The sequence below is a fragment of the Cetorhinus maximus genome, chromosome 8 (genome assembly GCF_964194155.1).
Source record: "Cetorhinus maximus chromosome 8, sCetMax3.hap1.1, whole genome shotgun sequence".
NCBI classification, from domain to species: domain Eukaryota; kingdom Metazoa; phylum Chordata; class Chondrichthyes; order Lamniformes; family Cetorhinidae; genus Cetorhinus; species Cetorhinus maximus.
This window is the reverse complement of record NC_135886.1, coordinates 31,729,421-31,746,638: the sequence shown is the minus strand read 5'-3', so window position 1 is coordinate 31,746,638 and position 17,218 is coordinate 31,729,421. Positions and strand designations below refer to the sequence as shown.

At 45.8% G+C, this 17,218-nt stretch overlaps 1 protein-coding gene across 4 annotated transcripts in view; it reads left to right on the top strand.

The window, feature by feature from the left end:
* The first annotated feature begins 1,771 nt into the window (after positions 1-1,771).
* The window catches only part of LOC144683547 (ubiquinol-cytochrome-c reductase complex assembly factor 2-like), a 37,515-nt gene continuing 22,068 nt past the window's right edge, over positions 1,772-17,218 (top strand). For 2 of the 4 annotated variants that reach the window (XR_013577289.1, XM_078546666.1), the window contains exons 1-3: positions 1,772-2,003; positions 10,828-10,902; positions 11,732-11,801. Coding sequence is in view for 3 of the 4 variants with exons in the window: in XM_078546666.1 (XP_078402792.1) it covers positions 1,866-2,003; positions 10,828-10,902; positions 11,732-11,801 (283 nt within the window). In the remaining variant the exon portion in view is untranslated. The remainder of the gene's footprint in view (positions 2,004-10,827; positions 10,903-11,731; positions 11,802-17,218) is intronic. The other 2 variants (XM_078546664.1, XM_078546667.1) reach the window with 2 other exon arrangements.

The window sequence follows — 17,218 nt, the reverse complement described above, 5'->3', positions numbered from 1 at the left end:
CCTCTGGCATCAGGGATGGTTCTTTAGTGTCCTGCGATTGAGTGCACGCTGGTGAATCTAAGGGAAAACAACAGCATGTCATTAGTTTAAGTCATCACACTGTCACTGTGCATGCCAGGCACCCTGGTGAGACAATGGAGATCTGCATCATGGTGGCATCACCTTTCAATGATGCACCATCTGAAACTCTCACCTCTGTGCACTGCACTCTTACCTTCGTCTGACACCCCAGCCTCTCCGTCACTGGCTGACCGAGGTGCGTGGTGCCTCTCCAGCTCTAACGCGTCCTGCTTGAATCTGGATAGGATTAGCAGACTGGTTGCCGGCCCACCGATCGCGCCCGTCAAGGGTAAAATTCAGGCCATGATAACCCATTGTCCACAATCCTAAATGTCACAGATGCTCTGCATTTTAATTCCACCTACTTCAGGTAACATTGAAAATTTAATTGTTAATAAATAATGCTATATCTGTTCCTCATCATGATTTCATGTTTTGTGGTTAATGGCAACCTCCAAGCAGGCATTCTGTGTAGACCTCCCACCCCTGCCAAGCCATAAAGTGCTGCTGACTGGAGGGGTCCTAATAGTGACTGGGTTATTTTCAAGAGCACAAACATTTAACAAAATTTAAATTTAATGACATTAAACAATTAGTAATTTGTAAATTTATAGTTTCAAAGTGAAACTAACCGTACTAATGAAAAATTTTAAATTTCCAAAAAGAATATTGACATGATGATTGGGATTACAATACAAAGTTCAGCTCACACCTAGTGCACCTAAAATGTTTTTGCACTATTTCAGAAATAGAATAAAAGCGAAACACTGCAAAATTTCAAGATAAAGCACATATAGCTGTATGAATAGCTGAAGACCAGTGCAAAGATGACCAAAAGTGTATTGACTCCTTGCAAATTTCTGTGATTAGCTTTTAGCATAATTGTTCATTTGTGCTCCATTGGCCTTCTACACAAAAGGGGTCCAATCGTGGGAGAGTGAGGAGGGGGCAAGGTGAAATTCAAGTGAAATTTAAAGGGGTTCATTCATATAAAAGTAAGTGGTAGCACAGGTGGGAAAAAACTCTTACAGTCTTTGGAAAGAAAACATACCGGTTTGCTCTGGCAAGGAGAAATCCAGCTGTATACTGCAGATCAAGAAATGCCGACAATGCCCCCTGTAGTAATGTTATGACCAGTGGTGACTTTTAGACAGCCACCGGCAAAGCATGGCTCCCTGGGCAGCAGGAGCTGCTGCATAAGGCTGGTTAGGTCAGCCACAGCCTGCCTGTTGAAAAGAAGCCTCCCCCTGCATTGCTCCACAGGAATATCCAAGAAACTGGGTCTCGTCCAATAGCCTATGGGCTGGGTGAGGTTTTCTACCAATAAGCCCTCTCACCTGTTGCCTTCCAACAGGCCTAGCTGGTTCTGCAAGCTGCTGTTTCAGCTTCTATTCCTCCATCCATGACAGCATCAATGATAATAAACAACGAGAGAAACAGTGAGCAACCAAGACAAATTAGGAAGACTGTGAGCAGCACAATGGGAGATTCATTAAGTATCTAATTGTAGGATGATTTGCATCTAATTTCGAAGGTAACCATGGACAAAGAACTTTGCATTCACACCAAAGAAAATGATTCCAAAACAACACAAGAGTAGCAATAGTGCAATTGAGAGGCAATGCAGAGATCCAAGATTCTCATTGATTGACAGCTCGGACAGCGCGAGCTGAGCGGTTGCGGTCGTAGTTCAGGTTGCCGGCACGACACATGCGCACACCTGCCTCCGCCATTTTGTTTTATTGATTGTCGAACGAGCGGTGCCGGCGCTTTCGGTAAACTGCTGGACACAGGCTGGGGGAGGGATGGCGGCGACTCGGTACCGCCGGTTCCTCAAACTCTGCGAAGAGTGGCCCCTCGATCAGACCAAGAAAGGCCGCGATCTAGGCTCTTTTATTCGGCAGCGAGTGGCGCAAGGTTTCCGGGAAGGGGAGAGCACCCAGGTAACCCCTGCAACAGGAGGGGGAGGAGGAGCCAGTGAGGCAGGGGCGCCAGGTATCGACCCCGTGGGGGCAGGGGCGCGTGTGAGGGCCACTGGGGCGGCGTGTCAGTCCCGTGCTCAGGCCACTGGGGCGGAGTGGGGAACCTGTGTCCGGGCCGCTGGGGGAGGGGAGAAGAGGAGAGAGGGGGGAGAGGAGGGGAGAGGAGGGAGGGGGGGAGAGGGGGAGAGGGGGAAGAGGAGAGGGAGGAGGGGAGAGGGGGAAGAGGAGGGGAGAGGGGGAAGAGGAGGGGAGAGGGGGAAGAGGAGGGAGGGGGAAGAGGAGAGGGAGGGGGAGAGGGGGAAGAGGAGAGGGAGGGAGAGAGGGGGAAGAGGAGAGGGAGGGGGAGAGGGGGAAGAGGAGAGGGAGGGGGAAGAGGAGAGGGAGGGGGAGAGGGGGAAGAGGAGAGGGAGGGGGAGAGGGGGAAGAGGAGAGGGAGGGGAGAGGAGGGAGGGGGGAGAGGGGGAAGAGGAGAGGGAGGGGGGAGAGGTGGAAGAGGAGAGGGAGGGGAGAGGGGGAAGAGGAGGGGAGAGGGGGAAGAGGAGGGAGGGAAGACGAGGGGAAGAGAAGGAGAGGAGGGAGGGGGGAGAGGAGGGAGGGGGGAGAGGAGGGAGGGGGGAGAGGGGGAAGAGGAGAGGGAGGGGGGAGAGGGGGAAGAGGAGGGGAGAGGGGGAAGAGGAGGGGAGAGGGGAACGAGGAGGGAGGGGAGAGGAGGGAGGGGAGAGGGGGAAGAGGAGGGAGGGGAGAGGGGAACGAGGAGGGAGGGGAGAGGGGGAAGAGGAGGGAGGGGAGAGGAGGGAGGGGAGAGGAGGGAGGAGAGGGGGAAGAGAGGGGGAAGAGGAGGGAGGGGAGAGGAGAGGGGGGAGAGGAGGGAGGGGAGAGGAGGGAGGGGAGAGGGGGAAGAGGAGGGAGGGGGGAGGGGAGAGGAGGGAGGGGAGAGGAGGGAGGGGAGAGGGGGGAGAGGAGGGAGGGGAGGGGGGGAGAGGGGGAAGAGGAGGGAGGGGAGGGGGGGAAGAGGAGGGAGGGGAGGGGGGGAAGAGGAGGGAGGGGAGGGGGGAAGAGGAGGGAGGGGAGGGAGGGGAGGGGGGGAGAGGGGGAAGAGGAGGGAGGGGAGGGGGGAAGAGGAGGGAGGGGAGGGGGGGAAGAGGAGGGAGGGGAGGGGGGGAAGAGGAGGGAGGGGAGGGGGGGAAGAGGAGGGAGGGGAGGGGGGAAGAGGAGGGAGGGGAGGAGGGGGGAAGAGGAGGGAGGGGAGGAGGGGGAAGAGGAGGGAGGGGAGGAGGGGGGAAGGGGAGGGGAGGGGGGGAAGAGGAGGGAGGGGAGGGGGGGAAGAGGAGGGAGGGGAGGGGGGGGAAGAGGAGGGAGGGGAGGAGGGGAAGAGGAGGGAGGGGAGGGGGGGAAGAGGAGGGAGGGGAGGGGGGGAAGAGGAGGGAGGGAGGGGGGAAGAGGAGGGAGGGGAGGGAGGGGAGGGGGTAAGGGGAGGGGGGAAGAGGAGGGAGGGAGAGGGGAAGAGGAGGGAGGGGGAAAGGAGGGAGGGGGAAGAGGAGGGAGGGGAGAGGGGGAAGAGGAGGGAGGGGGGAAGAGGAGGGAGGGAGGGGGGAGGGGAGGAGGAGGAGGAAGGGGGGGAGAGGGAGGAGGAAGGGGGGGAGCAGGATGGGGAGGGAGGAGGGGGAGGAAGGGGGTAGGGGGCGAAGGAGAGGGGGGTGTAGGGCAAGGAGGGGGGAGGGTGCTGTGGCCGGGCCGGTGGGGCAGTGGCAGGGCCGATGAGATTGGGGGGTGGGCACTGGATGACGACTTGAGCCATCTGGCCAAGGGGCATAAGGCATCCAGTCAAATTCAGCCCAACTGGGCTGGATCTAAATTGTCTGTAACACTGCAGAATTCTCTATTGGCAGCTAAAGTTACTATTGACCCCAGAAGTTATATGGACTTGTCATACACCCACCTTTGCTGCTTGCTTCCACTATTAATCATTCAAATACCAATGCCACCGAAGCAGGTGAACTGGTCACTTATCTCATTTATTATTTGTGGGGTTTTGCACAAGTTGATTCCTGCATTTGCTCGCATAACAATAACTACTTAAGCAATAATTAATTGTTTCCGAAATACTTTGACACATTCAGGACATGAAAGTTGTGATAGCAATGGAAGCTTGCTCCTTCTGCACTTGTTTGTGTTTATGGCCACAAAGCATTTCTGTAGGTCAAAAGAAAAACAAAATAAATGAACAATGATAATTTTTTAATGCAGCCATTTATGTAGTAACTCATAGAAAGTTACACTTTTTTTCACGTTACTGTACCATTTTGGTGCATAGTTTGACCCTCTGATCCTTACAGCATAGAAAGATATTTTGTCCTAATGTCTGTGCTGGCCCTTTGCTAGAACAATCCAAAACGAATCATACCGCCATGTTCTATCGCCTCATACCTCTGTACCTTCCTGTGCTTCAAGGAATCAGCTGTTTTTCCTTTAAAAGATGTAATGTTTTGTACCTTAGCTGATCAGCGAAACCTAAATAAGTTTCTCCCCGGGTCTCCCCCTCATTCCTTTAGTGAAACTTTTAAATTGATAACTCCCTAACTAGAGGAAATGACCTTTCCCTATTCATCCAATCAAAACACCTCTTAAATTTCTCAGCCCTTTCTGCCCCATTGGAAATAGTCCCAACAGACTTGATCCTTCAACAACATATCAAAGCCTTCCCTTTACTTCTGCAGCCATGAATAATTCTGTTTTTGTTAATTCAGGTAGGACATCATCTATGATTCAAAGCGGGTAACAACTATATTTGACAAATTAGTTAAGTGAATTGCGAGTCATAGAATCATAACAGCACAGAAGGAGGCCATTCAGCCCATGTTCCGATCAACTAGCTCATTATTGTGCTGCTTGATATTTTAGAGCGAGAGGTAGTTGCCTAGATAGATATTGGGATCAGTTTAACAGTGTAGAGTGCCTGGTAACTTTTCCTTGCCTGATTCTTGGTGTTTTTGAATTTTGATGACCTCTAATCATCAAAATGTTATGTAACTTAAGAAGTAAAACACATGTTGATTGACTCCAAAACCTAGAACAGGTGTACATTCAGTTGGCATTAGTCAAGATGTTCTTTTTGTCATTTTGAGAATTTCTAAAATTTATTCTTTTCCTTATTGGCTTAACTTCTGTTTTGTGGAAGAAAAACAGTAAGTGTTAGAATGCTAATGTTCTTGGCTATTTGAATCAACATAACATAAGACATAGCAGCAGACTTTTTGTTCATTATTCATTCCTAAGTAAAACAGTGAGAGCAGCAGCAATGCCAGTCAAGCTGAAGTCTGACTTTCTCGTAGCTATATGAATAATGGCATTTAATTTATTATTTGGTTTTCTACAATTCCAACAAATCCATGTGAGTGAACATAACCTTCATCTGAGGTGCATACAGCTATATTGTATAGCTACCACATGCCTTGTTCCAATCTCTGAGCTTCAGATTTTGGCAAAGAAATGATTCTGCTCTCCAAAGCATTGTATTTCTGATCTCAAGCAGAACGGACTTCCTTGATTCTGGCATGACCTTTTCAACAATTTTTACAATCTATTTCAGGAATATTTCAAAGTTTCTTGGGCTTTACAATTAGAAGTTATTTTTCCCTTGCTAAAATTGCACTTTTTTTCCCCCTTCTGTCAGTTTACTGGTTATGCAAGTGTCAACAATGTAACCTTTCAATGTCAACTCTGGTTCCTAGAAAAGTTCCCTCACTGCTATTTAGTATGTTATTCTGTACCCCAATAACTATCGTGTCTGACTATCTTAATTATGGGAATCTTGGTGGGAAAATATATAAGGACTAGCTACGTACAACTGCTGTTTCATCAGACCATAGATCTTTAATATATAGTGCTGAGTAGATTTCATGAATTTAACGTGCAGTTGTTCTATTGTGTCAAGAATAGCCTCCATATTGACCTTCTCTCCATCTGCCTCAAACCGAAGATCAAGTATTTTCAGTTCTTTTCCAACAATACTAACAATTAGTGTAGCAATTTTCTCATTATTTGGTTGTCTAATGAGATGTGGTGTAATCTTAAGATTTCTGCAAATTTTCTTAGAACTGTTTCGTTTGCTTGATAGGTTACCTGCCGTCTCCAGTTTGTTAATAATGGTACATTTTGCATAATGCATTCATAAAATTATACAGTAGCTGTATTACTGTGCCTAACATTTTAATTTATCATTTTAAATTGCTTTCATCTAATACAGAACAGGATAGTCAAAATGAGTACAGGAACTGTATTTAATCAGTTTAGAGAATTTGGTCAAAAAAGTAAGAAGCTCACTTTTTTAACTTCCAATGTATTTTTCCTGTATCACCCTTTGCGATGTGCTGATAAATTCAGTGAGATACTTTGAATTCTGACACCATATAGTATTTATTATTAGGGTCAAAAGAATTGCACTTTATTGCTCAACCATCTTAACTAACTACATGCAGTTGTCAACTGATGGGAAATATGGTAGCCTGGTGATCATTGGAGTCTGAAAATTCAAATCTTACCATGGCATGTTGTGAGCTTGAATACTGAAATGTGGTAATTTGCAGACTGGCAGCAGAAAAGAAACATGATTGAAAACTGCCAGATTGCCTTAAAAAAACAAACAGCTGGCCCACTTATACCTTTCAGGGAAAAACTTGTGACCTTGATCTGGCCTGGTCCATATGTGATTCCACATGGTGGTTGATTCATTGCTGTTGGGTACTGCAATGGACAATAAATATGTATGCCTTGTCAGTGCATACAGTCAAAAGAGTGATACTGATGCACTAATTGTTAGACCATAAAACATAGGAGCAGAGGTAGGCGATTTGGCCCATCGAGTCTGCTCTGCCATTCAATGAGATCATGGCTGCTCTGATAATCGTCAATTCCACTTTCCTGCCTTTTCCCCAAGACCCTTGATTCCCTTACTGATTAAAAATCTGTCTATCTCAGCCTTGACTATACTTAACAACCCAGCCTCTACAGCCCTCTGCGGTAAAGAATTCCACAGATTCACTACCCACCGAGAGAAGAAATTCCTTCTCATCTCTGTCTTAAATAGGTGACCCCTTACTCTGAGATTATGCCCTCTGGTCCTAGACTCTCCCACAAGGGGAAACTACCTCTCAGCATCTACCCTGTCAAGCCCCTAAGAATCTTATATGTTTCAATTAGGTCACCTCTCATTCTTCTAAACTCCAAAGAGTACAGGCCCAACCTCTCCTCATAAGAAAATCTCTCCATCTCCGGGATCAACCTAGTGAAACTTCTCTGGACCTCCTCCGATGCCAGTATATCTTTCCTTAGATAAGGGGATCAAAACTGTTCACAGTATTCTAGTTGTGGCCTAACTAGTGCCTTGTATAGTTTTAGCGAGACTTCCCTATTTTTATACTCCATTCCCTTTGAAATAAAGGCCCACATTGCATTTGGTTTCGCTATTACCTGCTGAACTTGTATGCTGGCTTTTTGTGATTCATGCACGAGGACCCCCAAATCCTCTGTGCTGCAGCTTTCTGCAGTCTTTCTCCATTTAAATAATATTCAGCTCCTCTATTCTTCCTGCCAAAGTGCATAACCCCACATACTATTCCAGCACATAATATTACCCACCCACTTAACCTGTCTATATCCCTCTGTAGACTCTTTGTATCACCCTCACCACTTGCCTTCCCACCTATTTTTGTGTCATCCACAAACTTGGCGATAGCGCATTCACTTCCCTTATTCAAGTCATTAATATATATTGTAAACAATTGTGGCCCCAGCACTGATCCCTATAGCAGTTCACTAGTTGCAGGTTGCCATCCTGAGAATGCCCCCCTTAACCCCACTCTCTGTCTTCTATTAGTTAGCCAGTCCTCTATCCATGCTAATATACTACCCCCTAACACCATGGGCTCTTATCTTATTAAGTAGCCTTTTGTGCGATACCTTGTCGAACACCTTCTGGAAATCCAAATATATTTCATTAATGGTTCCCCTTTATCTATCTTGCTTGTTACCTTAAAAAATTCTAATAAATTTGTCAGGCATGATTTCCCCTTCATGAAGGCATGCTGACTTTGCTTGATTATATTATGCATTTCTAAATGTTCTGCTATTACATCCTTTATAATAGACTCCAACATTTTCCCAATGGCAGATGTTAAGCTAACTGGCCTATAGTTACCTGTTTTTTGTCTCCCTTTTTGAATAAGGGTGTTCCATTGGCAGTTTTTCAATCCTCTGAGACTTTACCAGAATCTAAGGATTCTTGGAAGATTACTACCAGTGCATCCACTGTCTCTGTAGCTACTTCTTTTAATATCCTAGGACGCAACTCATCAGATCCACGGGACTTATCAGCCTTTAGCCCCATTAGTTTCCCTAATACTTTTTCTCTAGTGATAGTTGTATTTAATCTCCCCCCCACCCCCCACTTTTCCCCCTTGATTATTTAGTATCTTATGAATGCTATTAGTGTCTTCCACCTTGAAGACTGATGCAAAGTATTTATTCAACTCCTCTGCCATTTCCTGGTTCCCCGTTATTATTTCTCCAGCCTCATTCTCTAAGGAGCCTATGTTCACTTTGGCCTCCCTCTTCCTTTTTATAAATTTTATATATGTTAAGGAAAAGAACACACAGATGAACACTTATTTTGCACCTTACCTGGTTTTAGATTCCAAAAGCAGCAATAAGTTGGATGATGCACCTACACTTATTTAAGGACTGCATCCACCTAAATCGCCATAACAGGCAAACTATTTAATGTCTCATCTGAAGGATGGTTGTTTGGACAATGCAGCAATTCCTCAGCACTGCTTTGAAATAACAGCCTACATTAGTTAGCAGAAGCGTTCTTGTTTATACTGTCAATCTTCTGTTAATTCTGAATTACATTTATAATTTTTATCCGTTAATCCTTTTAAATTTAGAATCAGCTTGCATTTATATGCCTTTAATTTAGGGTCTTTTTTCCCTGACTGAAGAGTCTAGGGCTAGAGGGCTTAGCCTCAGGGTAAGGGGACAACTATTTTGGATAAGGTGGGACATTTCTCTATTCTGAGAGTTGTGAATCTTTGGAATTTTCTACCTCAGAGGGTTGTGGATGCTCAGGTGTTGAAAATGTTCAGGGCTTAGATTGATGGAGTTTATAACTCTATGGGAATCCGGCATAAAAGTGGAGTTGCAGGAGATCATCAGCCATGGTCTTATTAACTATTGAGACAGTCTTAGAGGTCATGTGGCCGACAGCTCCTGTTTCCAGTGTTCTTAGCAAAACATCCCAAATTGCTTCACTAAGGCTTAAACTAAAATTGAACAAGGGGACAAGAAGAGGTGGAGGAGTGACTAAAAACCTACTTTAAAAAGTTTTAGGAAGGGTCTTAAAGGATGAAGAGAGCTAGATAGGTTGATAGAGGGAGTGTGGGGCTTATAAGCAGCTGAAGGCATGGCAGGCAGTTATTTTTCTGAAGTGGTTGCAGTGGGGGTGTGGCAGTGCGAGTTGCACCAGAATGGAGTCGAACAGAGAGTTTGGGGTGGGAGGTTGTAGGGCGAGTGCAAGTTAGGACTGGAGAGGGGTGACGTGGTGAAGGAACTCACAAACACAAGTCTAAGAATTTAATTTTGAGATGTTGGGGAACCAAGATCGAATGTGGATAAGTGAGGACAGATGTGTTGGGTGACTGACACTGAGTGCAGGATAGGATATAGGCAGCAGAGTTTTGGATGAACTGAAATTAGGAGGCCAACCACAAAAGCATTGGAATGCTCAAGTCTGGAGGTGACAAAGGCATGGATGAGGGTTCGGCAGCTTGTGGAGGCAGGTAGTGTTACACAGCTGAAAGTAGACACTCTTTTTGTGATGTGTACAGTATGGATTGGAAGCTTAACTTGTGGTCAGAACATTTTGGTTCAGCCCGAGACAGCAATCAGAAAGAGAGAGAATTAATGGCAAGATTATGAGCTTCATGGCAGGGTCAAAAACGATAGCTTTTGTTGCCTTAATGTTTTGCTGAGGGAAATTCCAGCATATTGAGGACTAAATGTCAGACAGGTAGCCTTGACACCATGGAGATAACTTGGGGATCAAGAGAGAGAAGTGGCCGAGAGGTAGATCTTGTTGTCACCCGCGTTATTATGACAGCTGATTCCATGTCTCCAGATGATGTTGTAAAAGGCAGCATGTAGTTAAGGAAGAGGATGGCTCAGGGGTGGATCGTTAGTGGTTGAACCTACTCTCCTGGAGATGGAGTTGAACACCATGTTTATGACTTGAAGCTTAGTGTGTTACTGAATAGGCAATGCTGTTGGTTAAAGTAATAGTTTAGGAGAGAGAAAATCTTGATCTAAATTGGCATGCACGTTTGAAATAACAAAGTTAGTGATAATCCATCCTGAATTATGTTGCCGAATTTAGCTGGGTCAAGATATGACAGTCACGATCTTTGACTGCCGTGCCCACCCCCGCCCGCCCCGACCCCTCCAGATCACAACCCCACCCCTTGACCAACCTACCCTCCCTCTCTGTTCTTGGCTGCATCCTTGTGCCAAAGGCTTTCTAGCCCAGCAGGCAGACAACCTCACAATTGCGCTGGCTGTCAGGTGAGAAACCTGGTTTGAGAAAAAATTAATAGGCTTCCAGGGTTCCTATCCTGAACTCCTTCCTACTCCCTGTGAATATTGGGGCCAGAGTTCCCATTGGTTATGTGTACCATTGTTGGCTTTTATATAATTTTTGGCGTTTAGTATGTTTACTTAAATATTTTGTGTTCAGATTACAGATCCAGAGAAATGTGATCGGATATATGAAAGTTTAGCCAGAATCCATTCTGCTTATTACAAAAACAAGGTACTTGCATTTTGACTTCTTAGTCCTTCCCTTGTATTTGCATATGAAACACATTGATAAATTGAATGGGGATAAGTTAAGAATTCAACACCAGAAACTGATCCAGAAGGAGATAGGCTACCATTGAGATTATTGGAGGGGAGAATGAGAAGAATAGATGGGGGGGAATATATTTAGAAACAAAATATTCTTAAGTTCTGTATGATCATAGGATATTGCAATTTTAGCTTTCTTGGTGGTTGAGTTGATTGAAAGTGTAGCCATTGTAGGAAGGGACATGTAAATATTCCAAAGTTCTACCTTGTCGGTAGAAATTTGCCAATAGGAAGAACCCACCAGTGACAGAAGTGCCAATTGTGCATTGAAATCAGTAAATATCTGATGGGTGTTTACCTATGCTGAAGAGCATCTATATACTAATTTAAGCTTGAATGCAAGTTTAATAGGAAATCTTGAAGGTGTGGCAGAGAATAGGAATTCAGAGAATATTAATAAACGACTATTTATAATTATTTATTTCTGAAATAATTCAGTTCCAGCAATTTTGCAAGTCCAAACTCAGTTTGATTGAGGTTGAACAAGAAATTTGATTACAGGCTGTAATTATCAGTTTCTTTGCCTCCCCAAGAATCTTTTTATTGAAACTCCTCTCTAAACATGTGCAACCCATTAAAATTGAATTCTTTCTACTTTTGCAGAATTCTTTTCAAAAATGTTGCCTAATCCAATTATGCCTCAACATGCCAGAATATCAGAAGACTGCAGGAAGATTGGGCACGGATTTGTGAAAATGAATGTATCTTAAATGTAACGATTTATTTCATTTCAGTACCCTCGGCTCAGAAACACAAGTTTTACTGGTGTAACAGTGGAAGAATGCCGAATGGTTCTTGCAACAGGTAACCTCTTCAGACTTTAGCATTTGACTGATAAGCTTGTGTAATATCGAAGCAAGCTAGTTACCAATGTTGTGCATGTTTTTTCAACATAGTGCGGAAGAGAATAGGACTAATTAAAAAGTTAGTGTGGAAATTCATTCAGCCTGTTTTTGGCCCTAAAATAGGTGGTAAGACCAAAAACGTGGGAGTGGAAGTAGTCCATTCGACCCATCGAGTCTGCTCCGCCATTCAATTAAATCATGGCTGATCAGATTTATTTCAAATCCCGCCACGGCAGATGGTGGCATTTGAATTCAATAAAAATCTGAAATTAAAAGCCTGATGATGGCCATGAAACCATTGTCGATTGTTGTAAAAATCCATCTGGTTCATTAATGTCCTTTAGGGAAGGAAATCTGTCGTCCTTACCTGGTCTGGCCTACATGTGACTCTAGACCCACAGCGATGTGGTTGACTCTTAAATGCCTTCTGAAATGGCCTAGCAAGCCACTCAGTTGTAACAAACTGCTACAAAGTCACAAAAAAGGAATGAAACTGGATGGACCGCCCGGCATTGACCTAGGCACCGGAAACAGCAACGGTGATCTCAGCCCTGTTGACCCTGCAAAGTCCTCCTTACTAACATCTGGGGGCTAGTGCCAAAATTGGGAGAGCTGTCTCACAGACTGGTCAAACATCAGCCTGACACAGTCATCCTCACGGAATCTTACCTTACAGATAATGTCCCAGACGCCACCATCTTCATCCCTGGGTATGTCCTGTCCCACCGGCAGGACAGGCCCAGCAGAGGTGGTGGCACAGTGGTAAACAGCCAGGAGGGAGTTGCCCTGGGTGTCTTCAACATCAACTCCGGATCCCATGAAATCTCGTGGTATCAGGTCAAACATGGACAAGGAAACTTCCTGCTGAGTACCATGTGTCGCCTTCCCTCAGCTGATGAATCAGTGCTCCTCCAAGTTGAACACCACTTGGAGGAAGCAGTGAGGGTGGCAAAGGTGCAGATTGTACTCTGGTTGGGGGTCTTCAGTGTCCATCACCAAGAGTGGCTCGGTAGCACCACTATTGACTGAGCTGGCCGAGTTCTAAATGATATAGCTGCGAGACTGGGTCTGCAGCAGGTGGTGAGGGAACCAACAAGAGGGAAAAACATACTTCACCTCATCCTCACCAACCTGCCTGCCGCAGATGCATCTGTCCATGACAGTATCAGTAGGAGTGACCACTGCACAGTCATTGTGGAAACAAAGTCCTGCCTTCACATTGAGGATACCCTCCGTCATGTTGTGTGGCACTACCACCGTGCTAAATGGGATAGATTTCAAACAGATCCAGGAACTCAAGACTGGGCATCCATGAGGCGCTGTGGGCCATCGGCAGCAGTAGAATTGTACTCGAACATAATCTGTAACCTCATGGCCTGCATATTCCCCATCCTACCATTACCATCAAGCCAGGGAATCAACCCTGGTTCAAAGAAGAGTACAGGAGGGCATGCCAGGAGCAGCACCAGGCACATCTAAAAATGAGGTATCAACCTGGTGAAGCTATAACACAGGAATATTTGCATGCCAAACAGCATAAACAGCAAGTGATAGAGCTAAGCAATCCCACAACCAACAGATCAGACCTAATCTCTGCAGTCCGATCATATCCAGTCGTGAATGGTGGTGGACAATTAAACAACTCACTGGAGGAGCAGGAAGCTCCACAAATATCCCCATCCTCAATGATGGAGGAGCCCAGCACATCAGTGCAAAGAGAAGACTGAAGCATTTGCTACAATCTTCAGCCAGAAGTGCCAAGTGGATGATCCATCTCGGCCTCGTCCGGAGACCCCCAGCATGACAGATGCCAGTCTTCAGCCAATTCGATTCACTCCATGTGATATCAAGAAAGAGCTGAAGGCACTGGATACTGCAAAGGCTATGGGGCCTGACAATATTCCGGCAATGGTACTGAATACTTGTGCTCTAGAACTTGCCATGCCTCTAGCCAAACTGTTCCAGTACAGCTACAATACTGGCATCTACCCGGCTTTGTGGAAAATTGTCCAGGTATGTCCTATACACAAAATGCAGGACAAATCCAACGCGGCTAATTACCGCCCCATCAGTCTATTCTCCATCAGTAAAGTAATGGAAGAGGTCATCAACAGTGCTACCAAGCAGCACTTGCTTAGCAATAACCTGCTCACTGGCGCCCAGTTTGGATTCTGCCAGGGACACTCAGCTCCTGACCTCATTGCAGCCTTGGTTCAAACATGGACAAAAGAGCTAAACTCCCAAGGTGAGGTAAGAGTGACTGCCCTTGACATCAAGGCCGCCTTTGACTGAGTATGGCATCAAGGAACCCCAGCAAAACTGGAGTCAATGGGAATCAGGGAAAATTGTCCGCTCGTTGGAGTCATACCTAGCGCAAAGGAAGATGGTTGTGGTTGGAGGTCAGTCAGCTCAGCTCCAGGACATCGCTGCAGGAGTTCCTCAGGGTAGTGTCCTCAGCCCAACCATCTTCAGCTGCTTCATCAATGATCTTTCTTCCTTCCTGATGATTGCACCATGTTCAGTACCATTCGCGACTCCTCAGATACTGAAGTAGTCCATGTCCAAATGCAGCAAGACCTGGACAATATCCAGACTTGGGCTGTAACGTGCCAAGTAACATTTGCGCCACACAAGTGTCAGGGAATGATCATCTCTAACAAGCGAGAATCCAACCATCGCCCCATGATGTTCAATGGCATTACCATCACTGAATCCCCCACTATCAACATCCTGGGGGTTACCGTTGACTGAACTGGACTAGCCGTATGAATACTGTGGCTACAAGAGCAGGTCGGATGCTAGGAATTGTGCGACGAGAAACCCACCTCCTGGCTCCCAAAGCCTGTCCACCATCGCCAAGGCACAAATCAGGAGTGTGATGGAATACGCCCCACTTACCTGGATAACTGCAGATCCCACAACACTCAAGAAGCTTGACACAGTCCAGGACAAAGCAGCCCACTTGATTGGCACCACATTGACACCACAAACGTTCACTCCCTCCACCACCGTTGCACACTAGCAGCAGTGTGTACCATCTACAAGATAGATTGCAGGGATTCATCAAGGCTCCTGAGACAGCACCTTTCAAACCCACGACCACTACCACCTAGAAGGACAAGGGCAGCAGATAGATGGGAACATCACCACTTGGAAGTTCCCCTCCAAGTCCTCACCATCCTGACTTGGAAATATATCACTGTTCCTTCACTGTCGCTAGGTCAAAATCCTGGAACTCCCTTCTTAACAGCAATGTGGGTGTACCTACACCACATGGACTGCCGCGGTTCAAGAAGGCAGCTCACCACCGTCTTATCAAGGGCAGCTAGGGATGGGCAATAAAATGTTGGCCCAGCCAGCGATGCCCACATCCTATGAATGAAATACATATTAAAAAAAAAATCTGATAATCCTCAACTCCACTTTTCCCCATAACCCTTGACTCCCTTACTGATTAAAAATCAGCCTATCTCAGCCTTGAATATACGTAACGACACAACCTTTACAGCCCTCTGCAGTAAAAAATTCCACAGATTGACTACCCCCCCCCCGAGAGAAGAAATTGCTCCTCACCTCTGTTTTAAATGAGGTGCCCATTTGAAATTATGCCCTTTGGTCCTAGACTCTCCCACAAGGGGAAACAACCTCTCAGCATCCACCCTGTGAGGCCCCTAAGAATCTGATGTTTCAATGAGGCCGCCTCTCATTCTTCTAAACTCCAATGAGTACAGGCCCAACCTACTCAACCTCTCCTCATAAAATCCAGCCATCCCCAGGATCAACCTAGTGAACCTTCTCTGGACTGCCTCCAATGCCAGTGTATCTTTCCTTCGATAAGGGGACCAAAACCGTTCACAGTATTCCAGTTGTTGTCTAACTAGTGCCTTGTATAGTTTTAGCAAGACTTCCCTATTTTTATGCCCTTTGAAATAAAGGCCAGCATTCCGTTTGCCTTCCCTATTACCTGCTCAACCTGTATGCTAGCTTTTTGTGATTCATGCACGAGGACCCCCAAATTCCTCTGTGCTGCAGTTTATTCAGTTTTTCTCCATTTAAATAATATTCACTCCTCTATTCTTCCTGCCAAAGTGCATAACCGCGTACTTTCCCACATTATATTCCATCTGTTAAGTTTTTGTCCACTCACTTAACCTGTCTATATCCCTCTGTAGACTCTGTGTCATCCTCACCACTTGCCTATTTGTGTCAGCCACAAACTTGGTGATTATACATTAATTTTCCTCATCCAAGTCATTAATATATATTGTAAATAATTGTGGCCCCAGCACTGATCCCTGTGGCATTCTACTAGTTACAGGTTGCCATCCTGAAAATGCCCCCTGTATCCCAACTCTGTCTTCTATTAGTTAGCCAGTCCTCCATCCATGCTAATATATTACCCCCTAACACCATGGGCTCTTATCTTATTAAGTAGCCTTATGTGTGGTCCCTTATCGAATGCCTTTTGGAAGCCCAAATATCTTACATCTACTGGTTCCCCTTTGTCTATCCTGCTTGTTACCTCATCAAAGAATTCTAATAAATTTGTCAGGCATGATTTCCCCTTCATGAAGCCATGCGACTCAGCTTGATTATATTATACTTTTCTAAATGCTTTGCTATTACATCTTTTATAATAGAGTCCAACATTTTCCCAATGACAGATGTTAAGTTAACTGGCCTATAGTTACCTGTTTTTGTCTCCCTCCCTTTTTGAATATGGGTATTTACATTGGCAGTTTTCCAGTCCTCTGGGACGTTTCCAGAATCTAAGTGAATCTAGGTGGTATGTTGTGATTGAATGCCAGAAGCCAGAGACTTGAGACTCACTGAAAATTGGGCCTCAGGCCACGATATTGCCAGTGAGTTGTGAATGCCAGTCAGGCTTCCAGAGGCAGCATGTTCCTAATGGGATGAAGTTGGGCCATCTGACTGGCTGCAAACCTCTGGTAGATTCTGGAAGAAGTAGGCATTAGGAAGGCCCAAGCAGGGGGCTGGCAGTGATCTAATGGACTGCTGTGGAGCCAGAAGAAGCATCCTACTTCTGGGTACATATACAAGGACGTATTTTAGTTGTGAAAAGGGACCACTAGTTAGGCTGCATGTAAACATTGTTATTCTGAATGCAACAGCCCTAGTGCTGCTACACTTTGGGCATTCCAGTTTTTGGAAGGAGGCCTGTTATGCGTTAGAACCCCTGTTTGCATATGCAAAAGGACTGATGAGAATTGCTGGAGTTCAGGAGACTGAGGAGGGATCTCATAGAAACCTATAAAATTCTAACAGGACTAGACAGGGTAGACGCAGGAAGGATGTTCCCGATGGTCGGGGAGTCCAGAATCAGGGGTCACAGTCTGAGGATACAGGGTAGACCAT